General features: G+C 41.6%; 1 protein-coding gene across 3 annotated transcripts in view; it reads left to right on the plus strand.

Annotated features, from left to right (window-relative positions):
* LOC138975681 (synergin gamma-like) overlaps positions 1-17,180 on the plus strand; it is a 36,471-nt gene extending 19,291 nt beyond the window's left edge. For all 3 annotated transcript variants that reach the window (XM_070348415.1, XM_070348416.1, XM_070348417.1), the window contains 5 exons: positions 4,081-4,181; positions 5,112-5,262; positions 6,466-6,522; positions 8,629-8,720; positions 9,454-17,180. In XM_070348415.1, coding sequence (XP_070204516.1) covers positions 4,081-4,181; positions 5,112-5,262; positions 6,466-6,522; positions 8,629-8,720; positions 9,454-9,693 — 641 coding nt within the window. In that variant the 3' untranslated portion in view covers positions 9,694-17,180. The remainder of the gene's footprint in view (positions 1-4,080; positions 4,182-5,111; positions 5,263-6,465; positions 6,523-8,628; positions 8,721-9,453) is intronic.
* Positions 17,181-24,600: the final 7,420 nt, after the last annotated feature.

The raw sequence follows: 24,600 nt of genomic DNA on the forward strand, positions 1-24,600 counted from the left end.
TTTCATGACAATAAAGTTTATTCGTATTCGTATTCCTATACACACTCACACACTCACATGCACACACACACACACATACACACTGACACAGATGCACACACACACACACACACACACACACACACACACACACACACACACACACACACACACACACACACACACACACACACACACACACACACACTCACACAGACAGACAGACAGACAGACACATACACACACACACACACACACAAATCCTATACCCATGCACCTTATTCATGTACAACAGTTATTTCTAGCTAGTAGTAGTATAGATTATAGGATCCCAAAAGATGTCATTACCAGCTGTTGCCCCGGACAGTGACATTATTCACATTGTCCTAGTGATCATTAAAGGCACTGTTCTTCCCATGTAAATGTATAAATACGCGGTCATGTTCGCCGTGAGATCTGTCCAGGCTGTTACATGGTATAGGAGCATCCTCTCACTTGCACAAATACCAAAATTCAATAGCAGGTTTGCATTCTGTGCAAAGTGGGCATTTTTTGTGTAAATTAATTTTAACAAATTGAGTCATTGACATACTAGGTGACTTATATTATAAATGCAAGCTAATCATTTCAACAACAGAAAGTTGATCATGATCCCTCTTTGCACTGAGGAAACAGGCATTGAAGTACAGTGGGACCCCCCTAGTAAGACCCACACAAATCTGAGAAAATCAGATCTTAAAATGGAGGGAGTCTTAAAATGGAGGGAGTCTTAAAATGGAGGGAGTCTTGAAATGGGGGTAAATTTACAGAGGATGTGAACAGAAAATCTGAAAAAAACTATGGTCTTGAAATGGAGGAAGTCTTGAATTAGGAAATTGGGGGGAGGGGTTCTTATGGACTGGGTGGCCGAGTGGTAACGCACTTGCGCTCGGAAGCGAGAGGTTGCGTGTTCGACCCTGGGTCAGGCCGCAATTTTCTCCCCCCTTTCCTAACCTAGGTGGTGGGTTCAAGTGCTAGTCTTTCGGATGAGACGAAAAACCGAGGTCCCTTCGTGTACACTACATTGGGGTGTGCACGTTAAAGATCCCACGATTGACAAAAAGGTCTTTCCTGGCAAAATTGTATAGGCATAGATAAAAATGTCCACCAAATACCCGTTTGACTTGGAATAATAGGCCGTGAAAAGTGAATGTTCGCCTAATAGGCTTGAAGTTTGCTGGTCGATGTGAATGGGTTATATATTGTGTGTAAAAAATGTCTGTTTGTCTGTCTGTCTGCAAAAAAATTCCATTTCAAACGGCAGAAATTAATATGTAAAGCGCGGAGAGCACAGTTGTGGTTTGCGCTATATAAGCTCCCCATAATAATAATAATAATAATGGGGTTTCCACTGTAGTCTGCAGAGTTTAAACTGAAACATGCTCTTATCCCATGTAAACGCCTGAATGAATCTGTAAATGATGAACATGATCGCTTGCATGAGAAGAATTGTGCCTTTAATTATTAGGCAGGGATTAAAGCTGCAGCTAGTGTTCTCTGTGGATACAGTCCATAATGATCACAGATGTGTATTATAAGTCGGTTTTGTGGGTAAATATGTTACTTGAGCTGACTGCACTGCAGAAAATCACACAGTTAAGAGTCCTAAAACCTATTTAGGTTCATCCAATGTGCTACAGTTCATCAGTCCTACAACCTTATCCATAGGTTTGTCCAAAGTTCTGCAGTTCAAGGAAAATCGATCTGTTCAGTGTAGAGTACATGTATATTGACAGTTCTAAAGCATATCTAGGTTTGAGCAAGTGCTGCAGCTGAAAGAAAACCTTTTCAGTGTCTATATATAATATAGCAGAGTGAAGTGACAGTCTATGACACACAGAGAAGATCGGATGTGTAACTGTGTAAGGAGAACACTGATAAGGAGCTATGAAGTGTTGTTAAGCCTATGACCTTCACAACCACGCTGGTCTAAACCCATAACCTAGCTTAACTGACGCTTTGCATGTACAGGAAAGAATGTGTGAAGGTTTAGGCGGAATTATGTCAAAACATGTGAAAATCCCCACCATACATTCTTGACAGCTTACAAAGGATCAGTGACCTATCCTTGAACTGTGTAGAAAGTCACAGCTTTTCAGTGTGACAGGCTGCCTGAAACTGTGAATTAAAAACATGCAGGCTTTTGAAGGAAATAGAAACATTAACTGAATTACAGAGTAGCAAAAATGGTTTCGCTTTTGGAGTTTAGGCAGTGTGTGTTGAACAGTTTTTAAATCTTTCGGTTTGTGTACACAATTTCAGCAGTGACTGTCTTCACTGTTAAGGTGCAGAAAACGTGGAGAATTAGTGGAGACTTTTCACTGTTATTCAGTGTCAAAATATGAAGAAATAGTGAAGATCTTTCACTGTTATTCAGATTCAAAACGTGGAGAATTAGTGGAGACTTTTCACTGTTGTTCAGTGTCAAAATATGAAGAAATAGTGAAGATCTTTCACTGTTATTCAGATTCAAAACGTGGAGAATTAGTGGAGATTTTTCACTGTTGTTCAGTGTCAAAATATGAAGAAATAGTGAAGATCTTTCACTGTTATTCAGATTCAAAACGTGGAGAATTAGTGGAGACTTTTCACTGTTGTTCAGTGTCAAAACGTGGAGAATTAGTGGAGATTTTTCACTGTTGTTCAGTGTCAAAACGTGGAGAATTAGTGGAGATTTTTCACTGTTGTTCAGTGTCAAAATGTGAAGAAATAGTGAAGATTTTTCACTGTTATTCAGATTCAAAACGTGGAGAATTAGTGGAGACTTTTCACTGTTGTTCAGTGTCAAAATATGAAGAAATAGTGAAGATCTTTCACTGTTATTCAGATTCAAAACGTGGAGAATTAGTGGAGACTTTTCACTGTTGTTCAGTGTCAAAATGTGAAGAAATAGTGAAGATTTTTCACTGTTATTCAGATTCAAAACGTGGAGAATTAGTGGAGATTTTTCACTGTTGTTCAGTGTCAAAATGTGAAGAAATAGTGAAGATTTTTCACTGTTATTCAGATTCAAAACATGGAGAATTAGTGGATCATCTTTCACTGTTGTTTTAAGTGTCAAAACATGTAGAATTAATGGAGATTGTATTTGAGGAAGCACTCAGAACGCAGTGATATTGAGAATTATTTTAACGATCTTTGAAGATCCTGAAAACAGGATGTCTTTAAATTAGCTTGTAAAAGGTTAATAAGGAAGCACTTAAAGTTAAATCATTGATTAAAGTCATTGTTTGAATGTATTGTAAACTAATTGCGACTGCAGAGGAAATAATTGCATTGTCATTTTTTTGATAGCTGTGAATTACGACTGTAATTGTAACTGTGAGGTCAATCATTGCTTTGTCAATTTTTCAATACTCAGACTGTGCTCTAATCATAGCTGTTGATGAAATGAAGTGTCTCTCAGTTTTGACTGCGTAAACAAATCCTGCATGAATGCGATGTGAGCTGCATTGAAAAAGAGTGAAGGAGAAAAGCAGTCTCATAAAGTAATTGTACAATTCAATAAATACAGGACCAGAAAAAAGACGTCAGTGAAAGTGGAGAACAGGAATGCTGACACCAACCATTAGTATATTATGCAGTACATGTTAAGCTCTTCAGTCAAACATTTGAGAAATATTTCAGCCTGCTGCTGCTGTCATTTAAGTCAGCATGTCAGTCACTTTATGGTGGCAGCAAACACAGACCTGAGTGAATGATCAGTCTGATACTATCACGCCCGAAAGGAATGGAATTCACTTTTCATCATCTGTGAACAAGCAAGGGACAGTCAGCAGTAGCTAAAAATAGCATATCAGATCTCTCGACACCTGTGCTAAAAAATAGTCCTTCCTGGTACAAGTCAGATAAAGCTGTAGTAATCAACTTCTTTAGGTGAAGACTGTGTGACAACAAAATCAATCTGCGCTATACTTCAGGGTGTTTATATCCACTAACTGAAGCGGCTGCAGTGGATTGACTTGTGACATGAAGGACATTCGGTAATATAGAGTCACATACACTAGCCTATGATGGCGTGGAAAGCAGCGCTAAAGGAAAAGCTGGGTATGTCACGTGCAGGTGTGGGAGGGAATAGCGGTCACCCCCCTACAGGTGTGATTCAGGTGGGATCGGCACCTATACTGGGCGACAGGTACAACTTGGATGGACAGGTCTCGGAGGTAGGTGTTCGTGGGTTTTGCTTTGTCTTTGTGTGGACAGATGGAGGTGAGTGTTGAGTTGTATTTTGTGTTGGGATTTGGGGTAGGGTGGTCTGGTTCAGGGGTGTCTGGGGGGTGGGGAGGGATGTGTGTTTGTGTGTGTGTATAATGTTTGTGAGTTTGTGTGTGTGTGTGTGTGTGTGTGTGTGTGTGTGTGTGTGTGTGTGTGTGTGTGTGTGTGAGAGTGTGAGTGGGAGTATGTGTGTGTGTGACTGAGTATCCTGTATAATGTTTGTGTGTGTGTGTGTGTATGTGGGAGTGTGTGGGAGTGTGTGTGTGCATATGAAAGCTGCGCACTGCATGCATGACGTGTCACAGTGTGTGTGTGTGTCACAGTGTGTGTGTTTGTGTGTGTGGGTGTGCGGTGCATGCACACTGCAAGGTGAATTGTTATGTTGTACGCTTAAATATGCAGGCTTGCAAGCAAGAATTTGCAGCTAATTGAAATCAGCTTTTTTTCCTTGTAGGTTTTGTTTGTTGAAATTGATATGTTCAGAAATCGTTTCCAGGAAAAAGTTTGAGAAAAAGGTGCCACTCTTTCCTTAAACTTAACATACTTTTAATCCTGGCCTTCATGAAACTGATGCAAAAGATCCACTTTCTGCTCCCATCCAATTGAAGCTGTTGGGACTAATTCTTGATTGAAAGAGCTGATGTTCAGCGAATATTCGTCATCTATTGACGCTTATGGCTATAATAGTGAAATGCTAAATGTGGATTAATTGACTAAATTCCTCCCTATAATTCCTTTTGTGTGTGGCATATATATATGCACAAAAAATCCTCATGGTTTCTCATCCATACATCCTATGTGCTATTTAGCTTTTATTATCCATCATAACTGCATGAGGTCATGTCCCCATTAAAATGTTGCTCTATGGCGTTTACCAGGGAAGCGAGCGCTACGCATACGAGTGGGAGCGGTGCCTGGCCAGCAGCTGTCGTCACATGAACAACGCCAACAACGTCTTCAACACCATCAGCAGTTCCTCCGTCTGTAACGAGGTCCTCAAGTCTCCGCACGGATCAGACTACATCTTGGGTCAGTGAACTCAAAACTCTGAAACTAAAATAAATGTATACAGTAGTACCTGCCATATCCGGTCACCCATTAGTCATTGCAAAGGTGACCGCAAATATCAGGTGGCCGTTCATTACAGGCCCCCTCCTCCTCCAAAAAAACCCCAAAAACACGATCAAGTTTTCATGAAGAAAAGAAAGCGATCATCCACGAGCCGCCGATTCATTGTCTCTGTTAGTTTTGCTTTCGTTTATACATCTTAATTATTTGCGTGTTTAACTCGATCGTCCTGGCTAAGCTATTGTTTCGTATGTTTCTATGTGTGTTGTTTGGATTATTATATATGTATTTGAGTGTCAGATAAACAAGTGTTTCAAACTCACATCAGCTGTGATCGATCCGGAAGTGACTGCCGTAAATGTACATGTATGCGCATGTCTGTATTTACAGTTTGCGCATGCGTAAGTATTCATGTCGTCTGCTCGTGCTGTGCCGTCTGTGCACACAACACACACACACACACACACACACACACACACACACCACAGGCGCTCGCCCGCGAAAGTGACAAGTGGCCGTTAAGTGGCCGCTCCTGTCGAGTAAGAGGGGCACCTTAGGGCAAAAATCAGTGACCGTTGACCGCGTCAGACAGGTTAACGGCCATTAAGAGTCAATTATAGAAGGAAAACTCATTAGTCATGGGAAAGCTGGCCGCTCCGGGTAGGTTCACGCCCACGAAAGGGCCGGAAATGGAAGGGACTACTGTACTGGCTACCTGACTAAATATTACAAATGTAAATAATATAAATCTCTCTCACACACACACACACGCACACACATGCACACACGCACGCACACACGCATGCACACACGCACGCACACACATGCATGCACGCACACATGCACACACACACACACACACACACACACACACACACATGTGCATGCACACAGATTTTGTGTGTTACATGTGTGTTACACTGTATTAGACATGTGATTTAGTGAGTAAAAACAAACTGTGTGTGACTTTATGTGTGTCTGTCTATAAATGTTGAGGAGGGATTAAGCTATGTCAGGGTACATGAGTGTTAATGCTCATATTTGGCTATGTTTTTATCGGATGATATTTTACATGTAGTTAGATGTGTCTGCATGACTGTGTGTGAATTTGTTGATACGGTGTATAAACTGGCCTTGACCTCATGATGTGTTACTGTGTCACAGGGCTGATAGAGGTGTACCGCGTCGTGCGTCGCATCATGACAGCACTGCCAACCACAGGTAAGTCGACAGCCAGTTGAGCAGTTATTAATGCTAATGACTGCAGAGTCTCCACAAATGAGAAGAAGAACAAGAATGTTTTACTGAGTGTGATATTAGTATGACAACACCCGAATCTCCTACAAACTGTCCACTCTGGTCTACAAGTGTCTCAACGACTCTGCTCCCGAGTACTTTCAATCCTCCCTGGACCTGTACACCCAGCCCTCCGACCGTCCCCTTCGTTCTGCTGCTGACCCACTCCGCCTTCACATCCCTCGCTCGAAACTCGCATCTGCTGGTCAGCGTGCATTCCCCTCCGCGGGCCCCTCCGTCTGGAACTCCCTGTCGCTAGAGCTTCGCCAGAGCCTTTCTCTTGACGCGTTCAAGAGTAGGTTGAAGACTCGGTTCTTCCCGTAGCTGGCTGCGACTTTCATGTTCGGCGTGATGTGTTGTGCCCCAAAAGACATTCCTGTGCTGTGCTCTGTGAGAGGTGTTTTCTTTGTGTTTAATATTATTTTGTTTGGACCTAGCTATTGATGTGTACATTGTTGTTAAACAGTTGTTTGTTGTATGTTTATCAGGGTTTGCTAGTGTGTGATAGGGTTCGTGTCCGTCTGTAGATGTTAGTTTCTTTGTTAGTTCTGTGTTGACAACTCTTCGACAAGCGCTTAGAACTGTACCCACGGAATACGCGCTATATAAGCTTCATATTGATTGATTGATTGAATATGAGAGAATTATTATTTAATAACCTGAATATCCTTCATTCTTCTATGCATGGTTACTTGTGTAATTTGTTATTCCAGTAAGAAAAGTCAGATGAAATTGCTCAGTGAACTGGTATAATTTACTGTACTTTCACTTTTTGCTGTGTGCAGAGTTTTGACCGGAACTGTCCATGTTTCAGGTTATGTTTGAAGAAAGGAATATGAAAGCTGACACATAATTGTCAAGGTCGCAAGTGTTGTCATTAATCCTCATTTACTGTTGTGACAATTTGGATAACACATGGAATGAGGCATCTAGCAGGTGTGAATAAACGGACTCTGGAAAGAGTGAATACTCTTGCTTTTACTGAGGCAAACTTTCCACATGTGCTCCTTCAACGCGTCCACATGTTTCAGTCACACCGGGGGCGGGGACGTAGCTCAGTTGGTAACGCGCTGGCTTTGTAGCCAGTTGGTCACTATCAGCGTGGGTTCGATCCCCACGTTCGGCGAGAGATTTATTTCTCGGAGTCAACTTTGTGCAGACTCTCTTCGGTGTCCGAACACCCCCGTGTGCACACATGCGCACGAAAAAGATCCCACGTTCACAGCGAAAGTCTCAGGGCTTGGAAAACACGAAGACACGCATGCATCATCTCTCGTCTCTGATTATCATGATCGTATTTCGATACTTTGACGAGACAAACCCAATGCTGGTGTGTCGAAGAAGACAGCCACAGCGGGCTTGTTCGAATCAAAGTATCACACCATATCCTCAGCGTATTACCAATACCTTGTCCCAATATAGACCAGCTGGTCTAAGAGGAAGTTAAACCCTAATAGTCAGTCAGTCAGTCAGTCACACCTCTCGCTAGTGACTGGCTTATAATGTCACGTGGGAGAGTTTGTCTCAAGGAAAACAAGTGTATAATCACTCTTGCACATCCCATACAAACCTGACCATTTTTCAGTTTGGATTGGATTGGATTGGATTGGATTGGATTGGATTGGATAAGATTTACAGTCCAGTGAGGTTACCCTCATGGACATTCGGGCTGCTTTCTCTCCGGGGAAAGCGAGCTGCCATACATACGGCGCTACCCATATTTTTTTTTTTCCTGCATGCGTGTATTCATGTTTCCTGAGACTTAATGCCGTGTGAGATGGAATTGTTTTTACTTTATTCCAAGTCCAACGGGTATTTGATGGACATTTTTATCTATGCCTATACATTTTTGCCAGGAAAGACCCTTTTTGTCAATCGTGGGATCTTTAACCCCAATGTAGTGTACACGAAGGGACCTCGGTTTTTCGTCTCATCCGAAAGACTAGCACTTGAACCCACCACGTAGGTTAGGAAAGGTATGTTTTGAACTTAAAAGTCATTCTACAGTGTATTTTCTGGATGTGTGTGCAGCTGTGAGCTCAGCCAGTATAGAACAGAGCCTGAAGCAGATGGACCTGGCCTGGAACAACCTGACTGCCTTTCTTGTCGGCGCGTCTCTGCTGGTAGGTCTCATGTTAATGGACAGTGGGTCAACCCCCTCCTCTTTTTTAAGACACATGCACCCAATTTAAGATTCCCTCCCTTTTAAGATCCTGTTCATAACATATGTAAATTTACCCTCTCTCCTTTTTCTTTTAGACCTGATTTACTCAGATATTTTTTAGATCATCAGCCCAAGTTCTGCATTCACTGATGATGAATTCTTGCTGCAGTCGCTGTCTATCCATCTGTCTTTGTCTCTGTATGTATCTGCGTGTGTAACCGGCACGGTTGGCCTAGTGGTAAGGCGTCCGCCCCGTGATCGGGAGGTCGTGGGTTCGAACCCCGGCCGGGTCATACCTAAGACTTTAAAATTGGCAATCTAGTGGCTGCTCCGCCTGGCGTCTGGCATTATGGGGTTAGTGCTAGGACTGGTTGGTCCGGTGTCAGAATAATGTGACTGGGGGAGACACGAAGCCTTTGCTGCCACTTCTGTCTTGTGTGTGGCGCACTTTATATGTCAAAAGCAGCACCGCCCTGATATGGCCCTTCGTGGTCGGCTGGGCGTTAAGCAAACAAACAAAACAAAACAAAAATCTGCGTGTGTGTATGGGAGACTAAGGGAGAGGGGACTTTATATCAAAGCGTTAATGCTAACAGAAGAAAGGCTGCTGATTTTCAAACTTTTCCAAACTATACAACGCACTCGCTTGTATATTGCCACCAAACATTTTTCTCTCCTTTTCTATTTCACAGCCAGATGAGGCGACCATGACCTTCACCCACGCCATCCTCAAGACGGATATCCCGGCCGCTCAGCAGAAAGCGTGCGGCGTGTGTTTACTGGACGTCGACTCTACGTCGCGGAACAGCAGTGGGGAGGAGACACCCAAACTGGCGTACGGAGGTCGCCAGTACCATGCGCCCTGTGCCAATTTCTGGGTCAACTGTGTGGATTCTATGCTCCCTGCACTCAAGCTTCCTGAGCTGTTGTGAGGCTGGATCAGAATTATAGGTTTTAGATAGTGTAGGCAGTTGCTTGTGAGTTAGTTGGTGGGAAGGAGTTGGTGAGAATCAAGAGGGGTGTCTATTTATTGCTTGAATGTACGAAATGTGGAAATAACTTATCGGGTTTTTATGGGTTATGAAAGAGTGAATACTCTAATGAGGCAAGCTTTCTATACGTGCTCCTTGTCCACGCGTTTACGACACACTCCTCGCTAGTTATACTGGTCAATAAGGTCATGTGGGAAAGTTTGACTCACTTAAAGCAAGAGTATTAACTCTTTCACACCCCATACAAACCTGTCAGAGTTATATCTGGAATTTGCCTAATGAGAGATTGCATTGAAAGACAGTGATACCGGCAACGAAAGAACACGCTTATCCCTGCATTGCCGTTGGCATAGCTTTCATGACAGGTTTGCTTTGGTAGAGATAACAAAGGGATGACAGAATTTGTCCTTTCAAGGGAGGTGTCCTGTCAATGAAAGGGTCTCACAGGTACCACTGTGTTTCAAAACAGCATGACTGTTGGGTCACATCAGACAATGGGGAAAATAATTCTAAATGTTGTGGACCGAGGGAGATAAAGTACGAAGACAAGGAATTAAATCTGAGGTAAAGATGTGGGTTTTTTTTCTCAAAATAGGCCAGAACATGTTTGAGTTGTGTATAAGAAGATCTACATTACTGTTCTGAACTTGCGGCGAGGTTGACTAACAGAGACAGAGAAAATTGGGGTGAGAGGATAATTGTAGTTCACATTCCTGTGAAATTGACCCACACAAAAATTAAAATTGTGTGAATTTGTGTGACATGGCTGGATGAAGCTCAAATTGTTGCCACAATGAGGCTGACTGCAGTTACAAGACGCAGCCCACATCCTACAGGATTGAAGGAACCTCCACCAACTGAGGAGCAAGACTTGGCCCAGGCCGACGACCCTCCAAGACAAGCTGTACGGTCACGTGAAGGCTCTGCAGAAGATCGCCAGCTTCATATCCAGAGCAAGTGTAAAAAAAAAAGGCGATCGACAAGAAGAAGAAGAAGAAGAGGCAGACAGATCATGGACTTGTGTGATCTGAGACTGTGTGTGCATGGAATTGGCTCCAATTCTTGTGAAGTTGAGATCAGTTTTACCCCTTGTAGGTTTGTCTTGGCAGACCCGGGTGATCTATAAAACCCCAAAAGATAGTCACAGAAGTGGCAGAGTTTTGTATCAGATGGGGTACGTAGCAGGCTATATAACGCGTCCTTTGAAACACTTAGTTTTGTTTAACCCTTACACTGGTGCAATTCCGTGACACATGTTACATAGCCACCGGTCTTCTTCTTCTTCTTGGCGTTCGCAGAGGTTACACAATCAGTCCAGCACTGGTGATAAATGTTGTCGTTTTCTCCAACTCCTGTCGACTGCCGTATAGTTTGGTCTGCAAGGGAGTTGGTGACGGCCACACTTCTTTTCGTTCCTCATCTAGTAAGGGACATCGCTGTAAGATGTGTTCCGCTGTTTGGTCCTCTTGACCGCAGGCACAGGTTGGTGATGGCGCCAGCTTGAACTTTCGGTTCATGTGAGCATTAAGCCACCGGTGAATTAACAGAGAGAAAAATAAAGAAAAACGGTCGTATAGCTTTTCGCATCCATGGGAGGCAATCGGAACCGACCAAACAAACTGAGCCAGTAGCGCGACATATGTCGTGACAACCAGGTGACAGTACACGTAAAGTAGCGCAACATATGTCGCGACAACCAGCCTAAGGGTTAAAATGAGAACTGAGAGAGGCAAACACCATGACACTTGCAGAGTGAGCAGTAACTGCTTGGTTGAGCCTCCGATGTTGTAAAAAATTAAAAGTGGGTGTGCTGGAAGAATAATCAAAGGAGGATTGTGATATTGAGGAGTTGCACCGAACATTAACAGCTGGTGGATTCACTCATGGTGGAAACTGTTGATGAATGGAATGGAATCGGATTCATTTGTGTGGATTCACATGTAAGATACAGTTGGTGGATATTCACTTATGGTGGATTTACATGCAATAGACTGGTATCGAAAGAATTGAAACGGATTCTCTTGTGTGGATTCACACTAGTAAGATACAGTTGATGGATTCACTTATGGTGGATTTACATGCAAGAAACTGTTGAGGAAAGAATGGAAATGGATGCACTCTTGGTGGATTCAGATGTAAGATATATATGTGACGGAAGATTGGACAGGTGTTCTGTACTGCATATACAAGTGAGTACAATGTATGTTAATATAGATAATTTATATTATGGAACCTGTGTCATTTAATTAAGCTCTGTTGTGGACCAAACGAAGGATGGAAAACCTGTAAAGCCTCTTGTTGATGGTAAATGTCTGTGACTTTTGAATCACTCAGCAGTGATTGACATTAAGACTGTGTAAAGGATGCATGAAACAAGTCCTGTGAACAATACGTGGTATGTGTATTTTCCTTATTGTTATTGTAGGGTGAACTTGCTGTGGCTATAAATGATGGCTTATAATTGTGTTGACATTGTACAATGGCTCTGTTAATTCTGGAGATATCTCTTCTAAGCAAGTCAGCGTAAGTTACTGAATGAGCTGAGAAGAATGCTTAAATGGCATCTTGCCCAGCTGGCTCAAATCTAAATTTGGCGGTGAACGTGTGTTTTGTGTGTGTGCGTGTGCGTGTGTGCATAATTATGTGCGTGCGTGCATACGTGTGTGTGTGTGTGTGTGTGTGTGTGTGTGTGTGCGCATGCGTGTGTGTGTGTGTGCGTGTGTGCGTGCGTGCGTGTGCCGTGTGTGTTTGTGTGTGTGTGTGTGTGTGTGCGTGCGAGCGTGTGTGTGTGTGTGTGTGTGTGTGTGTGTGTGTGTGTGTGTGTGTGTGTGTGTGTGTGTGTGTGTGTGTGTGTGTGTGTGTGAACAAAATGTGCTTATTGTTTACCCCAGATCTTTTTTGTTCACCATACCATGGTTTTGTGGGAATGTTGAAAAAAGCAAACAAATATGGTGCGGGCGCCTTGTGAATTAGTACTTGATGTTAGGGAAAGGGAAAAATGCACATTTTTGTTGTCGTTTGTAGAAAATTAATGTTCATTACAGTTCCATGTCATGTCAACCCTTTCATTATTCTGCAAACCTGTGAAATTGCTCTTCTGACAGTACAACATGTCATTTTGTTCTAATTCATGTGTGCAGTGTGTGTGTGTGTGGGTGTGTGTCTGTATGTGTATATTATATGCATGTGTGAGTGTGTTTGTGTGCATGCATGCATTTTTGGGCACACATACATGTGTTAGTATGCTTGCTCATGGTTGTCAGTTATGATAATTTAAACCTTCATGTAGAAATTGAATGTGCTACAGTATTTTGCGTATTTCAGTATGTTTAATGTGTGGGAGATTATGTCTAAGTCACTTTGCCTACTGCTATTGTAGCTCACTGTGTCATTCTTCTTTTTGCTTGAATTAACGCACCAGTTGTCTAATAGTGCAGTATTTGTTTAGCACGCACACGGCAGTAGTGGTATTGTGGTGTCCCTGGAATTTAAAAATATTATGCTTCGCCTGTAACCTTACCTATCATGTCAACCACCACAGATCTGCCCAGACTTGGGTGTGGAGTAAGAGCAGCCAGGAGTTCCACTTGGACATGTACCAACAATCAACAGCCGAGCTGCTTTCTGTGTGGAGTGAGAATTTTTGGTTGAATTAATTTGCAACTCGACAGACAGCACACTGTGTTAACATGCAAAATTTATTCAACAGACGGGCGCAGTGGCGTGGTGGTAAGACGTCGGCCTCCTAATCGGGAGGTCGTGAGTTCGAATCCCGGTCGCTGCCGCCGGGTGGGTAAAGAGTGGAGATTTTTTACGATCTCCCAGGTCAACTTGTGTGCAGACCTGCTATAGTGACTTAACCCCCTTCGTGTGTACACGCAAGCACAAAACCAAGTGCGCACGGAAAAGATCCTGTAATCCATGTCAGAGTTCGGTGGGTTATGGATCAAACACGAAAATACCCAGCATGCCTACTCAACGAAAGCGGAGTGAAGCTGACTATACTAGAGTATAGTGTGGGGAACCCAAATGGGCAAACGAGCTCACACGTAACCAGAACATTCTGGAACGCTGAAGAAGAAGAAGAAGATTCAACAGAGTTTTCAGAGTCACTGACTGCCCAGAAAGCAGCCAGGCTGATGATTTGTTGTGTGTGTTCAAGTAGAACTAGAATGATGCTACCCCCCGCGGGTTAGGGGGAAGAATTTACCCGATGCTCCCCAGCATGTCGTAAGAGCCGACTAACGGATTCTGTTTTTCCTTTTACCCTTGTTAAGTGTTTCTTGTATAGAATATATAGTCAATTTTTGTAAAGATTTTAGTCAAGCAGTATAAGAAATGTTAAGTCCTTTGTACTGGAAACTTGCATTCTCCCAGTAAGGTAATATATTGTACTACATTGCAAGCCCCTGGAGCAAATTTTTGATGAGTGCTTTCGTGATCAAGAAACAATTGACAAGTGGCTCTATCCCATCTCCCCCCCTTTTCCCGTCACGATATAACCTTCGTGGTTGAAAACGACGTTAAACACCAAATAAAGAAAAAAGGGGGTCCAATGTGCAAGGACGTGGTAAAGACATCAAACTTTTTACCATGGTACCAGTGAGTGTATGTGAGGAACTCTTCTTTTGTGTCAATTTGCAGTTATTATGTTTAGGCGTAATTGCAGTCATCTTATTCTTAAACTGAAAACACCACCAGAGCTTACATTTTGTTTACTTGGGTTTTAATGTCATTTACAGTCCTTAAAAAAGCGCCCCTGTCAAAATATTAATAATATTGCCATATCTGGAATACTGTTCATTCCATGTTCAGTTATGCTGACTGTAAGGTGTATTAAATTGTATAGATTTCCAAAACACAAACATGACATGGAGAGCATGATGCTTAGATTGTTAGAAATGTTGTGGTACTCATATGTTTCCTTGGTGTGCTCAGTTATTCTTGCATACACCTGGTTTAATATGGCTTCAAAGTGGTTGCTACATGTATTTATACCTAGACAAGTTCCTAGATCAAAAAAAAAATTAGTGAAGCAAACCTACTACTTATACAATGTACGATATTAGAGTATGAAATCATTCCTCTAACTTACATTCCACAGTCAGAGATTTTATTTGTGCTATTGAGCGATGCAGGTATGACTGAAGTTTAATAATCACCTCATCTTTCTACAAGCTAGACTGATTCATACAAAGTTTCTATGGTAGTTCAGAAAAAAATGAGACAAATTGCAAAATATTGTTCTTAGTGTGTGTCCCTATCAGCAACACTAATTATTGTTTACTTTATTTATATTGTTGAATTTTTTTAAAACTATTTTTTGTGTGTGTCAGTAATTTACAAGATTCATTATGCATGATACAGTACATATTTGATTTAGAAGAAGAAGAATTGTGAATATTTGAGACATTTTGTGAGGTTTATTATGTTACTGATGATTGTAAATGATGGCACTGCACTTGTATATCATTGCCTCAAAAGGCCTAAAACAATGGCAGTTTCCAAATACAGAATATTTTTGTCATGTTTATTGATGTGTCTTTTTCATGTGTATTGATAATCATGATGAGAGCAGAAGATTCATTTACAAAATAATGCCAAACTAAGGCACGCATGTCAAAGTTATTATGTCTCTAATTTTATTGCTAGACTCTCTAGATCATATAGATTATAACCAGCCCCTACTAAGGTAAAGTTGGTATCACGTAACCGTTGCTCTGCAGGTAAAAAAAAACAAGTCGCGTAAGGCGAAATTACTACATTTAGTCAAGCTGTGGAACTCACAGAATGAAACTGAATGTAGTCCGCCGCTGGTGCAAAAGGCAGTGAAAGTGACGAGCCTGTTTGGCGCAGTAGCGATTGCGCTGTGCTTCATAGCACGCTTTACTGTACCTCTCTTCGTTTTAACTTTCTGAGCGTGTTTTTAATCCAAACATATCATATCTATATGTTTTTGGAATCAGGAACCGACAAGGAATAAGATGAAATAGTTTTTAAAACGATTTCGGAAATTTAATTTTGATCATAATGTTTATATTTTTAATTTTCAGAGCTTGTTTTTAATCCAAATATAACATATGTATATGTTTTTGGAATCAGAAAATGACAAAGAATAAGATGAAATTGTTTTTGGATCGTTTAATAAAAAAATAATTTTAATTACAAGTTTCCGATTTTTAATGACCAAACTCACTCATTAGTTTTTAAGTCACCAAGCTGAAATGCAATACCAAACCCCGGCCTTCGTCGAAGATTGCTTTGCCAAAATTTCAATCAATTTAATGAAAAAATGAGGGTGTGCCGCCTCAACTTTTACAAAAAGCCGGATATGACGTCATCAAAGGTATTTATCGAAAAAAAGAAAAAAACGTCCGGGGATATCATACCCAGGAACTCTCATGTCAAATTTCATAAAGATCGGTCCAGTAGTTTAGTCTGAATCGCTCTACACATACACACAGACAGACAGACAGACAGACACACACACACACACACACGCACACACACACACACACATACATACACCACGACCCTCGTCTCGATTCCCCCCTCTATGTTAAAACATTTAGTCAAAACTTGACTAAATGTAAAAATCAGAACTGGGACAAGGGAGACAACAGCTGTAAATTGACTTGCAACAAGTTGGTTGGTTGGTTGCCTCCCTTGGACGCCAATTTCTCAGATTTTGGCTGTTTGTTTTGGTTTGTGTGTTCCGAAGTTTTTATCTCTTTTTTTTTTCGACAATCAAGAGGTAACACCTCCTTGTTTGCTTAGCATATTCAGAGCCGTCTTGAGTAGACACACATTGAATTAGTCACACAAATGTATTTAAGATTGGGACATCGCTTTTTGAATGATATGTATGCACGCTATTTATGGGTTCTTTAATAGTAGGGCAAAGCTATACTGTGTTTGTTATTTTTGTGACTTTGGGAAAAAACCAACTGTTTAGTGTCACTTTTTGGGTTTGGTTTATTCTAGATAATAGAGTGTGATAATTAATGAAATGCAGTAATTGGAGCAGCTGATACTGATATGATTCTTTAAGTCCTAAATGTTTTCATGATGTAATTCTCCCTTTAGGGCTCAGTTAGTTAATGATGGGGCGATAATTTCACCTTAATGTACAGTCATCAAAACGACTGATTATACAGCATCTCTGTTCTCCATTTTCCGCTGAAATTTTCAAACAAATCTTCTGAAGAAATATTCAGTGTTTCTAAGACAGCATTGCTGTTAAATTGCATCAAGAACAAAATTAGTTAAATGGAGGATTTTGCATGTTGAATATCGAAAGCTCATTGAAAACCAAACGTGACATTGAACACTTGTTTTGCCTGCTTTATTCACACAACTATGAGGCTGTGTTCAGAGCGAATGTGTCATATATTTATTTGTGAATAAAACTTGATTGGCATCATGAATGAAGTCTGCTTGTTTGCACTTTCTTATCTTTAAATAAGATACCTATATACAATGGAACCCCCCCCCGATTTAAGACCTCCCCGATTTAAGACCCCCCGATTTAAGACCCCCCCGATTTAAGACTCCCTCCCTTTCAAGACCCTGTTTTCTCAGATTTTCTATTTATAACATCAACAAATTTTACAGGGCGGGGATGTAGCTCAGTCGGTAGTGCGCTGGATTTGTATCCAGTTGGCCGCTGTCAGCGTGAGTTCGTCCCCACGTTCGGCAAGAGATTTATTTCTCAGAGTCAACTTTGTGTGCAGACTCTCCTCGGTGTCCGAACACCCCCTGTGTGTACACGCAAGCACAAGACCAAGTGCGCACGAAAAAGATCCTGTAATCCATGTCCGAGTTCGGTGGGTTATAGAAACACGAAAATGCCCAGCATGCTTCCTCTGAAAGCGGCGTATGGCTGCCTAAATTGCGGGGTAAAAACGGTCATACACGTAAAAGCCGTGGGAGTTTCAGCCCATGAACGAAAAAAAACACCAAAAAAAATCAACAAATTTACCCCCATTTTAAAATGGACTCCCTCCCTTTCAAGAGCCTATTTTTTCAGATGTTCTATTTTTAACATCAACATAATGTACCCCCATTGTAAGACTCCCTCCTTTTCAAGACCTGACTTTCTCAGATTTGTGGAGGTCTTGAGAGGGGAGTCCCACTGTACATTCCTTGCCGCTTTAACCCTCATATCAACCATCTTAGCTCCGTCCAGACGGGCGAAGTGGTGCAGAGGTAAGACGTCGGTCTCCTAATCAGAAGGTCGTGAGTTCAAATCCCGGCCAAGGCTGCCTGGTGGGTTAAGGGTGGAGATTTTTCCGATTTCCCAGGTCAACTTAATATGTGCAGACCTGCTAGTGCCTTATCCCCCTTCGTGACGTGTACACGCAAGCACAAGACCAAGTGCGCACGGAAAAGATCCTGTAATCCATGTCAGAGGTCGGTGGGTTATAGAAACACGAAAATACCCAGCATGCTTCCCCCGAAATTGGCGTATGCTGCCTGAATGGCGGGGTAAAAGCTGTCATACACGTAAAAACCCACTCGTGCAAGAGTTTCGGCCCATGAACGAAGAAGAAGCTCCGTTCAAACTTTTGGATTCGATAAGACCATTCCTCCACTTGAACTCATTGCAAAACTCATCTGTCTGACTGCTGTTACGTTTGTGCAGAGTGGCTTTTTTTGTTTTTTTGTTTTTTTGCTGAATTAATTTTCTGTTAACTGACACTGGTGATTTAAGATCTGTAGAACCAGTTTCACAATATATTCCCACACCCAAAAGAGAGCATTCCGGTTGTTGATCTGTTTTTATCCTACATACACTAGTCACAAAAAGTCAAGGAACAAAAATTCAAAAAGTCATATCTCCGAAACGATTTCACCAATTTATTAATCGTTTACACCAAAGTACACCTTCTGGGCCACACATTGAATGTGGCAAATTTCATTGGTATCCAATAACGGAATGATGAGTTAAACTCAGTTCACTGCAAGCGTGTTGAATTTCAAAAGTCACAACTGTCTCATGTCAACAAAACAATGTCAGTAATGGGTATGGGCACCCCGCCGGGCCAAGCATTCGTTGCAGCGTCGACGCATGGACTGCACATGTCTTCTGAGGAGCTGCTGGTCCAGGTTTTGCCATTCATGTTGGAGGTATGCCAGCAGGTCCTGAAGGGTGTTTGGGGGAGGGTGATTGTCTCGCAGCTGCCTGTCAAGATGATCCCAGACATTTTCGATTGGGTTTAAGTCTGGGCTGCAGGCTGGCCATTCCATTCTGTGAACTCCCTGCTGCTGCAGGAAGGCCCCAACCACCCTGGCGCGATGCGGTGTGGCGTTGTCGTCCTGCAAAGTGGCCTGGGGTCCCAGCTGTTGCAGGAAAGGGATGACAATCGGACCCAGGATCTCGTCCCTGTAGCGTGCCCCGGTCAGATTCCCCTGGATGTGGTACAGGGGGGTCTTATGGTTGGCAGAGAAGCCTCCCCATACCATCACGGAGCCTCCACCATACGCGAGGATCTCCTGGACACAGTCCTGGTTAAACCGTTCGCCTTCTCGTCGCCATACGGACAGCCGCTTGTCCGGATGCATCAGATTAAACCTGCTTTCGTCGCTGAAGAGAACAGTGGCCCATTGATGACGTGTCCATCTCGAATGACGAGCAGACCAGTCTCGGCGGGCTCGTTTGTGGACTGGAGTCAGCTTGGGCTTCTTGGCTGGTACTCTGGAACGGAGCCGCACGTTGTGGAGACGGTTCCTGATGGTCTGCGTGCTGACTTGAATGTTGGTAGCCACCCTTAGCTGCCCCCTGATGCGCTCTGCAGTGATGGTGCGTGACGTCAGAGCCTGGCGGACGATGTAACGATCAGCCCTTGCATCAGTCTTTTTTGGTCTCCCAGATCTTGGCCTGTCCTGGACCCGTCCAGTCGCTCTCCAGCGTTCTTGTAGCCTCCAGACAACCGATGGAGACACCCCAAGTCGGTGGGCAACAGCTCGGTAGGTGGCGCCGCGCTGAAGCCAGGCAAGGGCTCGTCCTTTGTCGACATCTGGCAGCGATCGTCTCTGGACCATGGTGTTGGAATGGACCATAGCTGTGAAACGCTGGCTTATAAAGGCTTTCAGTGCGGTGAGTTTCACAGCCCAGACGTCCGCCTAGCACGTGCCATGATCAGTTCCGATGTTCAGTACCAATGTTCATTCTGCTGAGCCAGTGAATTTAGGCGCATTTTTGACGTGGAGGGCCTGCACTTTCCGCCTGCCTAGCACCGCGTCCGTGCATCACATGCGGCCAATGATGCTGTCTAGACAATTTGCGAGTTGTCAGTGCATTAGCCAAGTTTGGTTGATTTCGTTTTTCGGGTTATGAAGATATTGCTGTTTGGTTTTTCCATGTGAATATGTCAGTTGTTCCTTGACTTTTTGTGACAAGTGTACGTGTAAATCTGGTACGACACAGCAAGCCAGGATGATGTAGTATTCTCTCTCTATATATATATGTGTGTGTAAGTGAAAGGTTGCTCTTATTCCATGTTAAAACTTGAACTGATCTGTTGTTGGTGACAAAGATGGTTTTGACAGGACTGACAGTACCTTTCAAGTGATTGAAGAAGGAAACAGTATATTCAAGGTACATGAACCCAACTCATTCATTTCAAAGGGCAGACTTAAACAGCAAATCGATCATGTTCAGTAAAAACATTTTATTATGCAGCTTTTTTCAATTCACATGTAAAAGCATTTGCCAAGGGGTGTGTGTGTGTGTGTGTGTGTGTGTGTGTGTGTGTGTGTATGTGCGTGTGTGTGTGTGTGTGTATGTGCGTGCGTGTGTGTGTGTGTGTGTGTGTGTGTGTGTGTGTGTGTGTGTGTGTGTGTGTTTGTTTATGTGTGAAAAAGTGAGTATTATGGTTGAGCAATTTTCTGTTTCACTTGTAACCGATCAGTGCAACAAAACAGTACTATGTAAAATAATGCTGAAAACTCTGTCACATCACAACAAAAACAACAGCATATGTGTACTGTACTGGTGACAGTTTAAACATTTATCACATTTAAGAATAAATTTAACGTCTGTACAAATGTGATCATTAGATCATCTGCTTTGTAAAATAGTTTTAAAAAAACTCAGTGAAGGAGACATCGTTATTAACTAATATCTAAAAAAAGACAGTCTGACAGACACAAGTACGCACACATACATAGACACAGATGGACGCATGCACGCACAAACACACACACACACACACACAAACACACACACTAACACTAAAACTTATGCAGTCATGTATAGATTCACATGCGTATTAAAACGCAAACAGATGCCCACATGAGGCATACAAAGACATGCTCTCTCTCTCTCTCTCTCTCTCTCTCTCTCTCTCTCTCTCTCTCTCTCTCTCTTTTGTTCTCTCTCTCACTTTTTCTCTCTCTCCGATCTCTCCCCCCCCTCTCTCTCTTTCTGTCTGTCTGTCTGCCTCTCTCTTTGTCTGTCTGTCTCTCTTCCTCTCTCTCTCTCTCCCTCTCTCCCTCTCTTTCTGTATGTCTGTCTCTCTCTGTCTGTCTGTCTGTCTGTCTGTCTCTCTCTCTCTCTCTCTCTCTCTCTCTCTCTCTCTCTCTCTCTCTCTCTCTCTCTCTCTCTCTCTCTCTCTCTCTCTCTCTCATCGCTTCGGTGATTTCAAAAACATCTAATACACATGAATACACGTATGTTGTTATTGAGCATATCTTAACCAAGGTACGAAAGATCATGATCACTCCTTAATGGACAGAATCCTAGAGAGAAAAAAAGAGCATGGGCACATAAGCCACATAAAACTCGAAGCCTTGGCCATTAATTTACTTGAAATTTGACTCTTTTTGGGGGACCAATGAGTATTGTTAAGGCAAATAATATAGTCTACAAACAAACAAGAAAACATATGTAGAAAACAAACATAGTTCTAGTGGCCAGAGTCATTAGTTATGAATAATATGGGGGGAAAGTGTTGAAAAAGATTGTAAGAAGTGAGATTACGAACATTGGGAGTGTGTGTGTGTGTGCGTGTGTGTGTGTGTGTGTGTGTGTGTGTGTGTGTGTGTGTGTGTGTGTGTGTGTGTGTGTGTGAGTGCGAGCGTGCGTGCGTGCGTGCGTTCGTGAGTGCATGCGTCTGTGTGTGTTCAAATCTGATTACAATACCACTTGACCCTACATTTTGTCCAAAACACTGTTTGAATTCAAACGATTCATAATTAAGTAACAAACATGTATGTTATAGCTAAAATTAAAAAAAAATGAAAAGGGGGGTGGGGTGGGGGGGGGGGGGGGGGCAAACTAAGCAAGAAAAAAAGAAAAAGCCCACGCAAGGGGTACGGGGTGAAATTTTTTTTTTGGGTGGTGGTAGGCAAACTAAGCAGGAAAGAGAAAAAGCGCATGCATATCACACATATATATATATATATATGTTTAACAGATTCGTTCCCTCATATTGTTTCACTTTACAGTCACCGTCAAATGTATGTGCAAGTTCAAACAAGTCTTTGCAATTGTCATTAATACTGAAGCATTTGTAATTTTCGTGGTAAACACAACTAAACAGGCAGACATGCAAGGAAACCTATATAAAACGTAACTTACAATAAGCAATATCAATACAACATTAACAGTCGATCATTACGAGCAAAACGTGTGTCTACTGTCATATATATACAGGTATATAAATAAGGCAAACATTGTCAGTAGTTTGATTCAATAATCCACACCAGTGCAGCATTAATAACAAATTTGTACGATGCAGTTTTAAACTGCCCAACAACATATAGAGAAACTACATGTAGAAATCTATCCGTTGCAATTTTAAACTTATTGAAAATATCCAGATGTGCAAGAAATCTATCCGACGCAATTTTAAATTGATTCAAGATAGCCAGATTTGCTAGAAATATGTCCGATGTAATGTTAAACTGCTTGAAAATATCCAGATTTGCTAGAAATATGTCCGATGTAATGTTAAACTGCTTGAAAATATCCAGATTTGCTTGAAATATGTCCGATGCAATGTCAAACTGCTTGAAAATATCCAGATTTGCTAGAAATATGTCCGATGCAATGTCAAACTGCTTGAAAATATCCAGATTTGCTAGAAATATGTCCGATGCAATGTCAAACTGCTTGAAAATATCCAGATTTGCTAGAAATATGTCCGATGTAATGTTAAACTGCTTGAAAATATCCAGATTTGCTAGAAATATGTCCGATGCAATGTCAAACTGCTTGAAAATATCCAGATTTGCTAGAAATATGTCCGATGTAATGTTAAACTGCTTGAAAATAACCAGATTTGCTAGAAAGCTGTCTGATCCAGCTCGAAATTGCTTGAACTTTAGAAAATATCTAGATTTTCTTGAAATCTATCCGATGTAATTCTAAACTGATCGAAAGTATTAAGATCTGCCCGATACAATAAAAACTGGAAATCTGTACGATGCAATTCTAAATTGGTTGAAAATATCCATATTTGCTAGAAATCTGTCTCATCCATTTCCAAACTGCGTTAACATATCCAGATTTGCTAGGAATCTGCACGATGCAATTCTTAACTGTTCGTTACAAAATATGCAGATTTGCTAAAAATAAAAAAATAAATCAATCTGTCCGATGCAATGTTGAAGTGATCAAATTTATTCTTATTTGCTAGAAATCCATTCGATGCAACTGTTAACTAGTCAAACCTCTCCAGATTTGCTAGAATTCTGTCTCATCCAAGTCGAAACTGCTTTAAAAATATTCAGATTTCCTAGAAATCTGCCTCATCCGATTCTTAACTGGTCGGTAATATCCCGATTTTCCAGAAATGTGTTCAATGCAATTTGCAAGAAATCTCTGTCTGGTGCAATTCTTGACTGGTTGTTAATATCTAGATTTGCTAGAAATGTGTTCAATGCAATTCTAAACTGCTCAAAAATATGCAGATTTGCTAGAAATCTCTGTCTGATGCAATTCTTGACTGGTTGTTAATATCTAAATTTGCTAGAAATGTGTTCAATGCAATTCTAAACTGCTCAAAAATATGCAGATTTGCTAGAAATCTCTGTCTGATGCAATTCTTGACTGGTTGTTAATATCTAGATTTGCTAGAAATGTGTTCAATGCAATTCTAAACTGCTCAAAAATATGCAGATTTTCTAGAAATCTCTGTCTGATGCAATTCTTGACTGGTTGTTAATATCTAGATTTGCTAGAAATGTGTTCAATGCAATTCTAAACTGCTCAAAAATATGCAGATTTGCTAGAAATCTCTGTCTGATGCAACTCTTGACTGGATGTTAATATCTAGATTTGCTAGAAATGTGTTCAATGCAATTCTAAACTGCTCAAAAATATGCAGAAATCTCTGTCTGATGCAATTCTAAACTGCTCGAATTTATTCATATATGCTAGAAATCTATTTGAGGACATCTGTAAAAGAAAGCTCTTCTAAAAATAGAGGTAACCTAATAGACGCTATGAACAGGATACCCATACAAGTAAGGTAAGATAGTGTACCGGGAACAGTGATCACGTTTACAATATCAATCAATGTGAGGCTTATATCGCGCGTATTCCGTGGGTACAGTTCTAAGCGCAGGGATTTTTTTTTAATTTAAAAAAAATTGTTTTTATGCAATTTATATCGCGCACATATTCAAGGCGCAGGGATTTATTTATGCTGTGTGAGATGGAATGTTTTTACACAATACATCACGCATTCACATCGGCCAGCAGATCGCAGCCATTTCGGCGCATATCCTACTTTTCACGGCCTATGATTCCAAGTCACACGAGTATTTTGGTGGACATTTTTATCTATGCCTATACAATTTTGCCAGGAAAGACCCTTTTGTCAATCGTGGGATCTTTAA

This window comes from Littorina saxatilis, linkage group LG9, assembly GCF_037325665.1.
Source record: "Littorina saxatilis isolate snail1 linkage group LG9, US_GU_Lsax_2.0, whole genome shotgun sequence".
In the NCBI taxonomy this organism is placed as follows: domain Eukaryota; kingdom Metazoa; phylum Mollusca; class Gastropoda; order Littorinimorpha; family Littorinidae; genus Littorina; species Littorina saxatilis.